Genomic DNA, 15230 nt, shown 5'->3' with positions numbered 1-15230 from the left:
GTTTAGAAAGGTTGCTTCTAGGAAAGCTAATAAAATGTTAAGACTATAATAAAAGACAACAACAACAACAATCCAAGTAGAAACAATGTTCAGAAGTTAAAATAAAGGCAATAAAATCCCAGAACAATGAGGTCTCAAGCCAGCCTTGCTAGTTTACTGCAACTCCATTGACTTCTCTTGTGCCATCAGAATAAATCAGGCTGTAATTTAAGATCCTGTCAGCACTACTTCAAGGAGGAGCTGGTTTTCATGCCATGTGTAACAGGGCACCTCACAACATGGACTGTTTTCCCTGCTGCTGTTCAGAAAGCTGCATGGTGAGGAGCAGGAACATCACAGAAAGGAAGAAAGTTGTGCCTGCACATAATCTCTGTTGGTCACAGATTTTGACATCTGTGCTGGCTTCATGGGAGGACAAGGAACAGGCACTGCTACTCTGTCACCATCAGAAGCAAGTCCAGGTAACTCCTTAGGCAATGCAGTCTCAACTCCTGCGTAAAGACTTCAAGTACAGAATACATAATACATTCCCTGTGCCCCTTCTTAATGCTTCCAGAGTTCAGCCAAGCAAGAGATGAAAAACCTACCATTTCCTTCTTTTTAAGAGAGAAATTTCTAATACCAGGAGGAAATAAAGGCTCCATAGCTAGATAACTGCCCGACTACCTGCAGGGAGGCTGTAGCCAGGTGGGGGTTGGTCTCTTCTGCCAGGCAACCAGCAACAGAACAAGGGGACACAGCCTCAAGTTGTGCAGGGGGAAGTACAGGCTGGATGCTAGGAGGAAGTTTTTCACAGAGAGAGTGATTGGCATTGGAATGGGCTGCCCAGGGAGGTGGTGGAGTCACCGTCCCTGGAGGTGTTCAAGAGGAGACTGGATGAGGCACTTGGTGTCATGGTCTGGTTGACTGGATAGGGCTGGGTGCTAGGTTGGACTGGATGATCTTGGAGGTCTCTTCCAACCTGGTTGATTCTATGATTCTACCTTAGCTTATGCCTTTCTCAGGATCCAGAAGAGTAGTAGGTGGATCTAAGGTCAATATAAAAACACTACTAAATAATATTGGCTATTTTCTTGTTTGTGTCTGAAGGTGGATGGAGAACGCAGCTCAAAAGGCAGAGGGCACAGCAAGGGTGGGCAAGATTAAATACTTGGGAAGCTGTAAACTAAGAAGGTAACTTAACCCTTTATCTAGATGAAAAAACAAACCACTGGATGGCTAAAATCTTGCAACATTTTTGAAAGGGCAAGTTGTTAGCAGGGTGAAAAGCTGTCTTATAGTGAACTTCTCATACAAACTACAACAACATTCAGTGCACTGTTTTGCATTTAAGTAACTGACAGCAAAAAAAAGTGCCGATGGTATCCTCCAACCCTACCCTCACTACTGAGCTCTGTTTCCTGCCATTAGCACCTGGAACACAATGGGCACTTTAACCCTTGGCTAGGTTCTGTGCTTTATTCTGCCTTTCTTTAAGCAGACTGGGGGTGACAGTTTCAAAGGCAGACTAACTCCTGGTCGCACCTCTGATTTTTTAGAGTTCAGTCATTATTGGCTCTATTCACTGGCCACAGGCAGTGCTTACCCCCCTTAGGCTGAAAGGAGCATTTGGACTGTTTCATTGTTTTCCTCATCCAGCTAAGCTTAACATTTAGCAAGGCTTTAACTGGAAGCATCATCACCTTTAGAGGCTCATCAGAGACAAAGAGCAATTCTGCTGTAGGTATTTTCTCCAGTTGCTAAAGACTGCTCAGCCAGGTACACTTTGCCCTAGCTTCATCAGCATGTGCCCACACAAGAAATCTCCTTTTTCAACATTCAGGAAGCAAACCTTCAATGTTTATAATCATAGCCTGTCTTTATCCAAGTACACAGTTATCAAGTAAATGATGACTAGTCCTTGAAGTAGTTTAATGACTCAGAGCAAAGAAACAAGACAGAAAGATGAATTTCTCTGAAACTGAGACTCCTGTCCTGTCTCCTTTCTTTAATATTTCCTTATTTTAATTAAAACAAAATACAATAATTGAGTGTGTTCCATCTAACCCCTAGTGACAGATCCCAGGATTTCCCCCAGGAATTAATTAATTTTACAGAACAATCTCTGTATTTTGTGTGTGGAAGCATCCTACCATTAATTTGTCCTGACTGTTATTTCCAGTGAGTTATATTACAGTCAGTAAATGGTATATGCTGGGGCATTCATCATATAGTATCAAAACCAGTCTATCTTTATTGATAATATGGATGAGGGGATTGAGTCCAGCATCAATAAGTTTGCAGATGACACCAAGATAGGAGCAGCTGTGGAGCTGTTGGAAGGTAGGAGAGCCCTGCAGAGGGACCTGGACAGGCTGCATGGGTAGGCAGAGGCCAATGGGATGAGACTGAGCTTCTGCTGGGGGACATATAGGCTGGATGTTAGGAGGAAGTTGTTGGCAGAGAGAGTGATTGGCAATGGAATGGGCTGCCCAGGGAGGTGGTGGAGTTGTTGTCCTTAGAGGTGTTCAAGCAAAGCCTGGATGGGGCACTTAGTGCCATGGTCTGGTTGTCTGGCTAGGGCTGGGTGCTAGGTTGGACTGGATGAGCTTGGAGGTCTCTTCCAACCTGCTTGATTCTGTGATCCTAAAAAGGATCTAACATTTGAACATTCAATTGTAAAAGCTCTAACATCCAGCACAGAGAATTCCAAGTAGCCTCCTTCAAAGTTAGCTTGGGCAGCATTTACAGCTTTTATGACCAAGCACAGCAGAATTTTCATTTCATCTGTGTATCAAAGCTCAACATGAGCTGGAAGTGTGAGTGCAGCCCTGACAGACAACTGTGTCTTGGGTTGCAGCAAGAGCAGTGTGGCCAGCAGGGCAAGAGAGGTGATTCTCTCCCTTTGCTCTGCTCTCCTCAGACCCCACCTGTAGTACTATGTACAGTTCTGGAGCCCCCAACGCAAGAAGGACATGGAACTGTTGGAGCAGAGGACCACAAAGATGCTGAGAGGGCTGCAGCAGCTCTGCTATGAGGGCAGGCTATGAGAGTTAGGGCTCTTCAGCCTGGAGAGGAGAAGGCTTTAAGGAGACCTTATAGTCAATATATAGAAGTGAGCTACAGGAAGGCTGGGGAGGGACTTTTTGCAAGGTCTTGTAATGACTGAACAAAGAGTAATGGGTTTAAACTGAAGAGGAGAGATTGAAACTAGATGTTAGGAAGAAGTTCTTTCCAGTGAGGGTGGTGAGACACTGGCACAGGTTGCCCAGGGAGGTTGTGGCTGCTCTCTCCCTGGAGGTGTTCAAGGCCAGGTTGGACGAATCCTTGAGCAACCTGTTCTAGTGGGAGGTGTCACTGCCTATGGCAGGGGGTTGGAACTGGCTGAGCTTTGAGGTCCCTTCCAACCTAAACCATTCTATGATTCTATAGAATGTCTTTGGTTATCACAGTATCACTGAATATCTTTGGTTGGAAGAGACCTTCAAGACTGTCTAGGCCAATCTTCTACCTAGCACTGCAAGATCACCACTAAACCATGTTCCTAAACACCAGCCCCATGCCCAGCTTAAGTACCTCCAGGGATGGAAGCTCCACAACTGCCCTGTGCAGAGAGAGAAACAGACCAAATTCAGTGATGCTGAGCACTTGCCAGTTGCTGTGCATAAACTTTAAGAATCACATTAATGATCTATTGGTGTTTATGAACTAAAACTTCCCTACAGGTGGCTTTTGCTTTAAGCAATCCACTCATGAAGAGGAAAACAAATCTGGAAGAGAACATGAGAAATTTAACAAGCTAGAAAAACTGAGGTGGAGCATAGGTCTTGAAGTACTGTGCTGCCTTTATCAATTCAGTGTGCAGTTTAATTAACAAAGCATCTCTGTGTGAAATTCTGCTTACAAAATAGGCAGCTTGATTAGTAAAGGATGCAAAATTTCACAAGCTATGGCATTGGGCTCACCCCATGAATTATACAGCAGAGCAGGAGAGGGTCACAGCTGCATGTATGAATTACAGAGGTGGATCAGCCAAGTGTGCATCCTCACTTCAAAAGAATTTTCAGAAGTCAGTTAAAATGCAGCAGGTCCCTTGGCTATTAAACTATGCAACTCGATCTGCAAACCTCTGAACAATGAAAGTTAGGAGGATATTGCAGTGCAGCAACACAGCAAATAAGACTGGGCTTTATTGCTGAAATAATCATGCAACATATCACAAGTGGACAGGAAATCAAGAAGTGATGTTCCATCCAGCTTTTACAGTCAGGACATAACTCCACTGCTGCAGCTTCAGCATTCTTTTTCATCATCAGTCTGGTGAGACCTCGCCTTAAGTACTGTGTCCAGCTCTGGAGCTGTCAACACAGCGAGGACATGGACCTGGTGGAACAGGTGCAGAGGAGAGCCATGAAAATGATCAGAGGGCTGAAACCACCTCTGCTACAAAGATAGGCTGAGGGAGCTGGAGTTCTTCAGCCTGGAGAAGAGAAAGCTCTGGGAGGTCCTAAAACTGGCCTTCCAGTACCTGAAGGAGACTACAAGAAGGATGCAGAGGGACTGAGGACAAAGGACTGCAGTGATAGGATGAGGGACAATGGCTTGAAATTAAAGAGCAGATTTAGATCAGATGTTAGGAACAAGTTCTGCACCATGAGGATGGTGGAACACCGGAACAGGTCGCCCAGGGAAACAGCTGAGACCCCATGCCTGGAGATATTCAAGGTCAGGCTTGACAAGGCTCTGAGGAACCTGATCTAGAGGAAAAGGTCCCTGATGAGTACAGGAGTTTGGATTAGACGTCCTTTGGAGGTCCCTTCCAACTTAAATAATTTTATGGTCCTATGGTTACAGACCTCCTTTTGCCTTCAGCAGCCACTGAACAGGCATGTGAGATGTCTGTAGAATACAATGCAGAAGAAAGTGCTCAACTACTTCCAAAAGACTCTAAATCAGGAAAAGGAGAAAAGGATGATATTGTTAGGTCAGCTAACAAACTTAGTATCTGAGTCATCACAACCCAAGTTAACTCCACAGTTTGGTTGAGGCCATGTTTAATCAGCTTTGACAGTATCACCAAGGTTGGAAGAGACCTCACAGATCATCAAGTCCAACCCTTTACCACAGAGCTCAAGGCCAGACCATGGCACCAAGTGCCACGTCCAGTCCTGCCTTGAACAGCTCCAGGGATGGCGACTCCACCACCTCCCCGGGCAGCCCATTCCAGTGTCCAATGACTCTCTCAGGGAAGAACTTTCTCCTCACCTCCAGCCTAAATCTCCCCTGGTGTAGCTTGAGGCTGTGTCCTCTTGTTCTGGTGCTGGCCACCTGAGAGAAGAGAGCAACCTCCTCCTGGCCACAACCACCCCTCAGGTAGTTGCAGACAGCAATAAGGTCACCCCTGAGCCTCCTCTTCTCCAGGCTAACCAATCCCAGCTCCCTCAGCCTCTCCTCGTAGGGCTGTGCTCAAGGCCTCTCCCCAGCCTCGTCGCCCTTCTCTGGACACGCTCAAGCATCTCAATGTCCCTCCTAAACTGGGGGGCCCAGAACTGAACACAGTACTCAAGGTGTGGTCTAACCAGTGAAGAGTACAGGGGCAGAATGACCTCCCTGCTCCTGCTGGCCACACCATTCCTGATGCAGGCCAGGATGCCACTGGCTCTCTTGGCCACCTGGGCACACTGCTGGCTCATGCTCAGGCAGGTATCAATCAGCACCCCCAGATCCCTTTCTGTCTGGCTGCTCTCCAGCCACTCCAACCCCAGCCTGTATCTCTGCATGGGGTTGCTGTGGCCAAAGTGCAGCACCCTGCACTTGGAGCTATTGAACTCCATCCCCTTGGACTCTGCCCACCTGTCCAGGCGGTCAAGGTCCGACTGCAGAGCCCTTCTGCCCTCCAACTCAGTCACATCTGCCCCCAGCTTGGTGTCATCTGCAAACTTGCTGATGACTGACTCCATGCCCTCATCCAGATCATCTATGAAGATGTTCAGGAGGGTGGGGCTTTAATCAGTACTTTATTGCAGATCTGTCTTCCAGCCTTCTTTCACCCTCATTATTTAGAAGGAAGATACAGAGCAGGACATATGCAAAGTGTGCATGTAGCTTTTTGGGAGACACCTCTGCAGTTCTTTCCAGACTTCTCTTTTAGGACACAATGCAGTGAGTGGCTGCTTAAACTAAGATGTTGTAACTGCACAGTCCTCATTTAGGGAGCAGAGTTACTGAGTTCACTTTCACGATTTTATCAGGCTGAAACTCTGTTATAATGATGATTTCTTTCTCCTTTCATCACTCCCTAGGGAAAGTAATGGGACAGTACAATGTGAACCAAGCTCTGCAGTTGAAGCTGATGGAGAAAAATGAAGCAAAATGCTGTGGTTGCTTAGAAACTTGGACAAGTTTTGCTCTGATACTCAGTGTCCTTTGTCACTGAATGATTAATGAACATGCAGTGTTTGTTTACTGCAGGAAATTAAGGCAGTAAATAAAAGCACTATCACTTTTATTTATCAGAGAAGACTCCACAAGGACAAAGAGACAGAAATCTAAGATGAGAACAGAGACCTAAAAAGATAAATCCCTTTACTCTGTACTGTGTACAGTTCTGGAGCCCTCAACACAAGAAGGACATGGAACTGTTCGAGCAAGTCCAGAGGAGGTCATGAAGATGCTCAGAGGGCTGCAGCAGCTCTGCTATGAGGACAGGCTGAGAGAGTTTGGGCTCTGCAGCCTGAAGTAAAGAAGTCTTCGAGGACACCTTTCAGCGTCTGAAGGTGGCTGCAGGAAGGCTGGAGAGGAACTACTGACAAGGTCTTGTAATGACAGGATGAGGTTTAAACTGTCAGAGAGGAGATTCAAACTAGATGTTAGGAAAGGGTTCTTTGCAGTGAGGGTGGTGAGACACTGGCACAGGTTGCCCAGGAAAGCTGTGGATGCTTCCTCCCTGGAGGTGTTCCAGGCCAGGTTGGATTAGGTCTTGAGTGACCTGTTCTAGTGGGAGGTGTCCCTGCCTGTGGTGGTGGGGGGTTGGAACTGGCTGAGCTTTGAGGTCCCTTCCCACCTAAACCATTCTATGAGCCTGTGAATTGTTTGATGCTCTAGCACTACCAAGTAGATGGTTTTAAATGACATGTTAAGAATAGTTTGATGTGAAAAAGGGCCATTCTGGTGTAAATGCCAAACCCCAGAAAGCTTTCTGGGAAGAGGGAAAAGGGAGAGGATGCAGTGAAAAGAGCCCTGCAGAACTCTGGTTCTACACAGAGACTTACAAGGAGCCAGCCATAGGAAAAACAGCCCTAGACAAGACTAAGAAACAATATAAATAAGATTCCTTAATAATAGCTCTCATCATCTAAATAATGGAGAAGAAAACTGCAGATAAGTTTTCTTTATCCTTGACAAAGTGCAGATGATATTAAACAATCAAAATGCATAACAGGACATCCTACTACACCTGGCTACTGGGGGTCCTATGCCAAATTTCAAGACAGATAAAGGGATCAGCAGTATTTAATTCCAGGTTTTGTTCCTGTGGTTGGGCCTGCTGCTAGCCCATTTGTAAGCAGCTCTTCATTTGTATTCATTCCCATGTAAACTACAGCCATTATTATGGACATCCACAAAGCCATAAAGAAGAAATTGCACATCTGAGACAGAGAAGAGGGATCCTTAGCCATACAGACTGACAAAGGGAAGCTGAGCCTAGCAAACAAAGCAAACTGGATAACAGCTGCAGCTTTTGAGTATTTGTTGGACACTAAATTAGCCAAGATTTGCTTAACAAACTTGACTTTGCTCTGCTGCTCAGTCACCTCCACAGGAATATGATCTGGAGAAGGTTATGTGCTCAGTGCCTCATTCAAGAGCTGTTGTGCCAGGCTTTTTCCTGCTGTCTGATGTATTTCACCTACAGTGGCACTATGCTATTTTGGATCATTGAGCGTGCAGTACATGCACTCAGCATATTCTGTCCCTCTCTATTTATTCCAGGTTTATTTATGTTGTGGTAATTGCAGCTGTAATACATGCACTTGGGATTTCTGTTAACAGCTCCCACTGTGCTGTTTGAATGAGTTTTGCCTCAGTGAAAGCAGCAGGTTGAGCTTTCTGTCAGACATATCACATGAAAAACACACCCTACAACACTCCTGGGCTGGCAGTGGACAGGATTACATACTTCAGCTACTGTGCTGTCACCTCTTGCATCTCTGTTTTATCAAATGAGGCATCTGTGACAGCTCTGCTTGATTAGGAGTGGAAACAATATGTAAACAAGGTTCTGCATCTCACTGCAACATAGCAGCTCTTCAGCTAGGAAGAGTTGTGGAAGTGGTTAAACATCAGATCGCATCTTTGCTGCTGCTCATCCTGCAGCAGCTCTACGAGGTCTATTAGGGAGTCTTGAAAAGAAATCCAGAGAGTACACCTGCACACACTGACAGCAAAGAGCATTCCAACCCAACTCTGTGATTTGCTCCTCAGCATTTGGAGGCAGAAAACAGCCAGGTTGTAAAATGTATGTACCAGTAGAAAAAGTCAGTCACATCCATAGTTTCTAATGGCATTAACATTTCCATCTAGGTTAGACTCTGACTTCTAGGTGACCTAAGCTTACATCTTGAGAATCACACTCCTGGATGCTCTGATTTTCTTCCTTTCTTGAGGCCAGGTGAAGATTCTCTTTGTCTGCTGAGGCATTTCGCTGGACCTGGGAAACACAAAATACAATAAAGAGTTAACCTGCAAATAAGTCACATTTGGAAAACCAGAATAAAGAACAAAAAAAAAACCCCAAGAGGTAAGCCACCATAAATTATTAACTACTTTACATACTGCACTTCCAGCAAATGCCAAAAAGGGGAAGATTTAAGGTTCATTCTCATTAAAGCAGAGCACTGCAAAGGATTACTTTCAGGGAAGCAATCGAGACCAAGAGTTGGGGGGAGATTGTGGTCTTTGTACCTGAGCAAGACCATAATGAAGTACAGGTTACATAACATTTTCTTTTGTGCAAGTATTTGGGTTGGAGAGGGAAGAATTGGTGGGGGAAGAGAGGGGGGGGAAAAAAACCATTTTTAGAACTCCTAATCAGAATCTTGTGGATTCTGGGAAAGCTTTAGGCCATGACTTGAAACCATTTAGAAACTGCTTCAGCTCACTTCAGCTTTCTACAGTCTCTTCCCTCTGGGACCTCACATCCTTGCAAGATGGCAAAATGCATTCTGTTTTGTGCCTTTCACTCACCTCCTCACACTGCAAATGGACTGCTAGATGGGGTAGGTACTACACAACCCAGGCTGGCACTGATCTGCACATCCTGAATTCTAGTTTAAAACTAAACTACACCTGTTCAACATCTTTATTGATGATCTGGATGAGGGGATTGAGTCTAGCATCAGTAAGTTTGCAGATGATAGCAAGCTAGGAGCAGCTGTTGATCTGATGGAAGGCAGAAGAGCCCTGCAGAGGGACCTAGACAAGTTGGATGGGTGGGCAGAGGCCAATGGGATGAGATTTAACAAGGCCAAGTGCAGGGTTCTGCACTTTGGCCACAACAACCCCAAGCAGCACTACAGGCTGGGGACAGAGTGGCTGAGAGCAGGCAGGCAGAGAGGGAGCTGGGGGTGCTGATAGATAGTAGCTGAAGATGAGGCAGCAGTGTGCCCAGGTGGCCAAGAGAGCCAGTGGCATCCTGGCCTGTATCAGGAGCAGTGTGGGCAGCAGGACAAGGGAGGTTATTCTGCCCCTGAACTCAGCACTGCTCAGGCCACACCTTGAGTGCTGTGTCCGGTTCTGGGCTCCTCAATTCAAGGAAGATGTTGAGGTGCTGGAAGGTGTCCAGAGAAGGGCAGCAAGGCTGGGGAGGGGCCTGGAGCACAGCCCTGTGAGGAGAGGTGAGGGAGCTGGGGGTGTGCAGCCTGAAGCAGAGGAGGCTCAGGGCAGAGCTCATTGCTGTCTACAACTACCTGAAGGGAGGCTGTAGCCAGGTGGGGTTGGTCTCTTCTGCCAGGCAACCAGCAACAGAACAAGGGGACACAATCTCAAGCTGTGCCAGGGCAGGTCTAGGCTGGATGTTAGGAGGAAGTTGTTGGCAGAGAGAATGATTGGCACTGGAATGGGCTGCCCAGGGAGGTGGTGGAGTCACCATGCCTGGAGGTGTTGAAGAAAAGCCTGGCTGGGGCACTTAGTGATCTTTGATCACATTCTGTCATTCTGCCATCCACAGCCTCCCTGGAAGTGTTCAAGGCCAGGTTAGATGAGGCCTTGAGTCACCTGTTCTAGAAGGAGGTGTCCCTGCCTATGGCAGGGGTTGGAACTGGACGACCCTTGAGATCCCTTCCAATCTAAACCATTCTATGAAAACTCCTGACAGAAAAGACATTTGTTAACTTTGTGCAGACAACAGCACCGAGTCCTGTGACTAAACCCATAGGGAAGGCTTCTGTAAGAGAAGAAAAACCACTGCAGTGTGAGGACAGATGGCATCCTGACATTACCCGAAATGGCACCGCATCCTAACAGCACCACCACAACCAGCAGCTCAGCTTGGAGGATCACTGAACACTAACATTCTCCAAATGACTTCCAATTACAAAAGCACCTGTGCCCGGTGGTTTTATGCTAATCCAATGAAGAATGCAACACATTTAGCTTCATGAGTTTCATAATTTCTCATTTACTACCTGTAGCAGTGTAGCCTATTGTTTATCTGCTCTGTTTTAGCAGAGGATGTAACTGCAAAGCAAAGTCAAGGAATGCTTGGTTTATGATCTGCCAAAACCAGGTGGGTCTGTCTTTGTTAAAAACATCTACACTTCCTCTCCAGACAGCAAACTTAAGCACAGTAGGTGAACCAGGCTGTAGTTGGTGTGTAAAGATAAGAATCTCATATCATAGAATCACCCAGGTTGGAAGAGACCTCCAAGATCATCCAGGCCAACCTAGCACCCAGCCCTGGCCAGTCAACCAGACCATGGCACTAAGTGCCCCAGCCAGGCTTTGCTTGAACACCTTCAGGGATGGTGACTCCACCACCGCCCTGGGCAGCCCATTCCAATGCCAATCACTCTCTCTGACAACAACTTCCTCCTAACATCCAGCCTAGATCTGCCCTGGCAGAACTTGAGATCAGAAGTGAAAAACACAGTGCCCAAGATGGAAAAAGACAAAGTTGGTGCCAGTGAGAACTGTGAGCCAGTTCTGTGAGACTAGAAATACCCATGTTTGCCCAGTTCTGTCTGCAGGTTAAAGAGACTATTTAAGCAGCAGGTACATTGTGCTCCTGGTTGAGAGCTTTGCTATGTCACAGTATCACAGTATCACCAAGGTTGGAAGACACCTCATAGATCATCAAGTCCAACCCTTTACCACAGAGCTCAAGGCTAGACCATGGCACCAAGTGCCACATCCAATCTTGCCTTGAACAGCTCCAGGGACGGCGACTCCACCACCTCCCCGGGCAGCCCATTCCAGTGTCCAATGACTCTCTCAGGGAAGAACTTTCTCCTCACCTCAAGCCTAAATTTCCCCTGGCACAGCTTGAGGCTGTGTCCTCTCGTTCTGGTGCTGGCCACCTGAGAGAAGAGAGCAACCTCCTCCTGGCCACAACCACCCCTAAGGTAGTTGTAGACAGCAATAAGGTTACGCTGCAGGCATGGTTACAATTCATCTGATGGTGTCTTCTTAAGGTCCACAGACAGGTTGGCAGAAATAGCTCAAGAGAAGTGGATTCTAAACCCCTCATTTATAGGCATGGATATATTTAAAAGCATAAAAATATCATGGCTAAACTGCTTTCAAGGCACTTTATTGCACCCAATACACCTAAACCTCGTGTCCCCTGGATAAAAGGGATGGTAGAGCAACCCCTAAGGTGGGCAAGCAAAGAATCACATTTATTAGTGAAGGGTCCATGCAGCTAGCCATGAAATACAGCTGGATTTGCCACACAGAGCATCAAGACTCTCTTGAGTTATTGTGCTGCTCAAGGACTCAGTAATAGGCTTCTGGCATCATTAATCATTTGTATTTCAATTACAAACTTTTAATGGGTTATTTCTCTGAGTCAAGCAAAAGAATTGGGGGCGATTGGAGAAACAACTGGGTTTGGACTTAGAGAAATTGGTGTCTGCTTCTCAGGCTGCAAGAGTTGGGGCTGATCAGCCTGGAGAAAAGGTGACTCTGGGGAGAGCTTATAGTCACCTTTCATAGAATCAACCAGGTTGGAAGAGAGCTCCAAGATCATCCAAACCAACCTAGCACCCAGCCCTAGCCAGTCAACCAGACCATGGCACTAAGTGCCTCATCCAGGCTTTTCTTGAACACCTCCAGGGATGGTGACTCCACCACCTCCCTGGGCAGCCCATTCCAGTGGCAATCACTCTCTCTGTGAAGAACTTCCTCCTAACATCCAGCCTATACCTCCCTTGGCACAACTTAAGACTGTGTCCCCTTGTTCTGTTGCTGGTTGCCTGGGAGAAGAAACCAACCCCAACCTTCAGTACCTGAAGGGAGCTACGAGAAAGCAGGAAGAGATTTTTCACAAGGGCTTGGAGCAGCAGGATAAGAGAAAATGGATTGAAGCTTGAGGAGGGCAGATTTAGACCAGAGATCAGGAAGACACAAATACAGTCATATATTTTGATGATATATTGCATAGCATTAAAACAGCAGAGCTATTCATGCCAGCTTGTCTCCATCTCATCTCCCTGCTTTTAATTCTTGCTTTTCACATCACAAATTGAAACTTGTTTGGAGCAACAAAAAAGGGTGGTCCTGATGACAAACAGCATGCTCAAAATAGCTCTCCTGCTGTGCTTTGCAGGAGACAGTGCCCCTTATTTCATAGATGACAAAGCACAAGTGCTGCATGCTGAACTGCAGGATCACTTCATCAGTGGAAATAATAGGGAAGAGCATTGTTTCATTCAGTTGCCCAGGCTGCATTTTTCATGGCTTGCCCCACACAGGGACAGTAAGTGAAATATCAGCCAACTGAAATGAAGAATATTGGGCTAAAATCCAGAGATAATTCCATCTCCCAACAAATACAGGTATTCTTTTAGGTCCTAAACAGGTGAAGTGAGTGAATGTGTTTTAGGCTGAGATATCACATGTATCTCAAGCATAGAATCAAGCAGGTTGGAAGAGACCTCCAAGATCACCCAGTCCAACCTAGCACCCAGCCCTGGCCAATCAATCAGACCATGGCACTAAGTGTCTCATCCAGGCTTTTCTTGAGCATCTCCAGGGATGGTGACTCCACCACCTCCCTGGGCAGCCCATTCCAATGCCAATCACTCTCTCTGCCAACAACTTCCTAACAACATCCATCCTAGACCTCCCCTGGCACAACTTGAGACTGTGTCTCCTTGTTCTGTTGCTGGTTGTCTGTGAGAAGAGGCCAACCCCACCAGACTACAGCCTTCCTTCAGGTAGTTGTAGACAGCAATGAGGTCAGCCCTGAGCCTCCTCTGCTGCAGGCTGCACACCCCCAGCTCCCTCAGCTTCTCCTCACAGGGCTGTGCTCCAGGTCCCTCATCAGCCTTCTTGCCCTTCTCTGGACACATTCCAGTACCTCAACATCTCTCTTGAATTGAGGAGCCCAGAACTGGACACAGCACTGAAGGTGTGGCTTGACCATTGTTGGGTAGAAGGGCAGAATAACCTCCTTTTTCCTACTGTCCACACTGCTCCTGATGCAGGCCAGGCTGCCATTGGCTCTCCTGGCCACCTAAAATATAAGGCTGGAAAAGATGTAAATCAGGATGACAAGAACCTAACAAGCAGAGCTTGCAAGGATGGAGCTGAGCTCTTTTCAGTGGTGTCCAGCAATAGTACAGAGGGCAAAGGGCACAAGCAAAAATACAGGAGGTTTTACTTGCAATTGCTACGAGGGTGTTGGTGCACTGGACCAGGCTGCCCAGAGAGGTTGCAGAGCCTCCTGATCTGAAGCCTTTCAAAACCCACCTGGAGGCGATGATGTGCAACCTGCTCTAGGTGAGCCTGCTTTTGCAGGAAGGTTGGATTAGATGATCTCCAGAGGCACCTTCCATCTCCCACCAAACCTTTAGGAATATGCCACGTGCAAAAGTGAAAAGGTTAAAAACATCCAAGTGCAGAGCAGAGGCTGTGAGTGCATCATTTGTATCAGTACCACACTGCAGAGCGAGGTGGCTCTGGACTTGGGGGATTTATGATCTGCTACCACATCCTTACTCAGACATTTCTCTGGAGCTGCTAGCATGTTGAGAAGAAAAAAACAACCACCAAAACTACTTCATTCAATAATATCCACCTTCTTAATCTCCAAAAGATGTATCTGGAGATAAGCAGAGCTTATTAATGCCTTCCTAATAGAGATTTAGGCTTCTGTGCTGTCATTGGAGCTCTCAGATCAGCATGGGTGATAGAGTAATGTTCTGCAATACCTAGGTATCTGAGGATGAAGGGTCACCTTGACCAAGCTTAATTGGGTTTGGCACTTATGTAGCAAATTTCCTGCCTTTCAACAGAGTTTTTATGCAGCAGCTTTTTTTTTGGGTTGTTTTTTTGGGGTTTTTTTTTTGGTGTGTGGTTTTTTTCTTCTGTAGAGTACTTCAAACAGAAAGTAGCTGATGTGCTCCTGCTATTTTTGGCTCTACCTTCACCTTGAAACAAATATATTCACTCTACCGAGGCAAGTTTAATCTCAAAAGCATGAATCTGAGAGGTTGGGGTTTTTTTACTTCTTTCTCCCACCTGACTTGCAGTGGGAGTTAGACATCAACCTTTTCTTTCTGTCTTTGCAGTTCCCTAGTCCAGTGTTTGGCCACACTGCAAGAGAGACACAAAGGAATCATGACATTGAGCATGTATCTTTTCAGATGTCTCATAATTTGGCCACACTGCAAGAGAGATACAAAGGAATCACGACATTGAGTATGCATCTTTTCAGGTGTCTCATAATTTGGAGCTAAAGCTGTGCTAACCAAACTTCATGATGGTTTGAACTATGGTTTTACCTTCCCAACTGGAAATTGAGAGGAAAGCAGTCTGCTGCCTTCAAGGTTAACATTCACACAAGGAATGGATTGTGAGGAAGAGTGCCATGGAGTGGTTTTAGCTGATAGTGCTGCCACATAATTCAGCTGAATGTGATGCTGAGGAGCCTGAAGGTCCTAAAAAGTTGAGCTGTTGCACAGCATCACAGAATGTTAGGGCTTGGAAGAGTGTATTAAGAGTGAGACAGCAAACTGACCTGCAGCTAA

The 15230-nt window shown here is 46.3% G+C and overlaps 1 protein-coding gene across 3 annotated transcripts in view; it reads right to left on the bottom strand.

The window, feature by feature from the left end:
• The window catches only part of LUZP2 (leucine zipper protein 2), a 137075-nt gene that overhangs the window by 7716 nt on the left and 114129 nt on the right, over positions 1-15230 (bottom strand). For all 3 annotated transcript variants that reach the window (XM_064163079.1, XM_064163076.1, XM_064163078.1), the window contains one exon: positions 8597-8689. In XM_064163079.1, coding sequence (XP_064019149.1) covers positions 8597-8689 — 93 coding nt within the window. The remainder of the gene's footprint in view (positions 1-8596; positions 8690-15230) is intronic.

Source organism: Pogoniulus pusillus, chromosome 24, assembly GCF_015220805.1.
Source record: "Pogoniulus pusillus isolate bPogPus1 chromosome 24, bPogPus1.pri, whole genome shotgun sequence".
Lineage (NCBI taxonomy): Eukaryota > Metazoa > Chordata > Aves > Piciformes > Lybiidae > Pogoniulus > Pogoniulus pusillus.
This window is presented reverse-complemented; position numbering and strand designations above follow the sequence as displayed.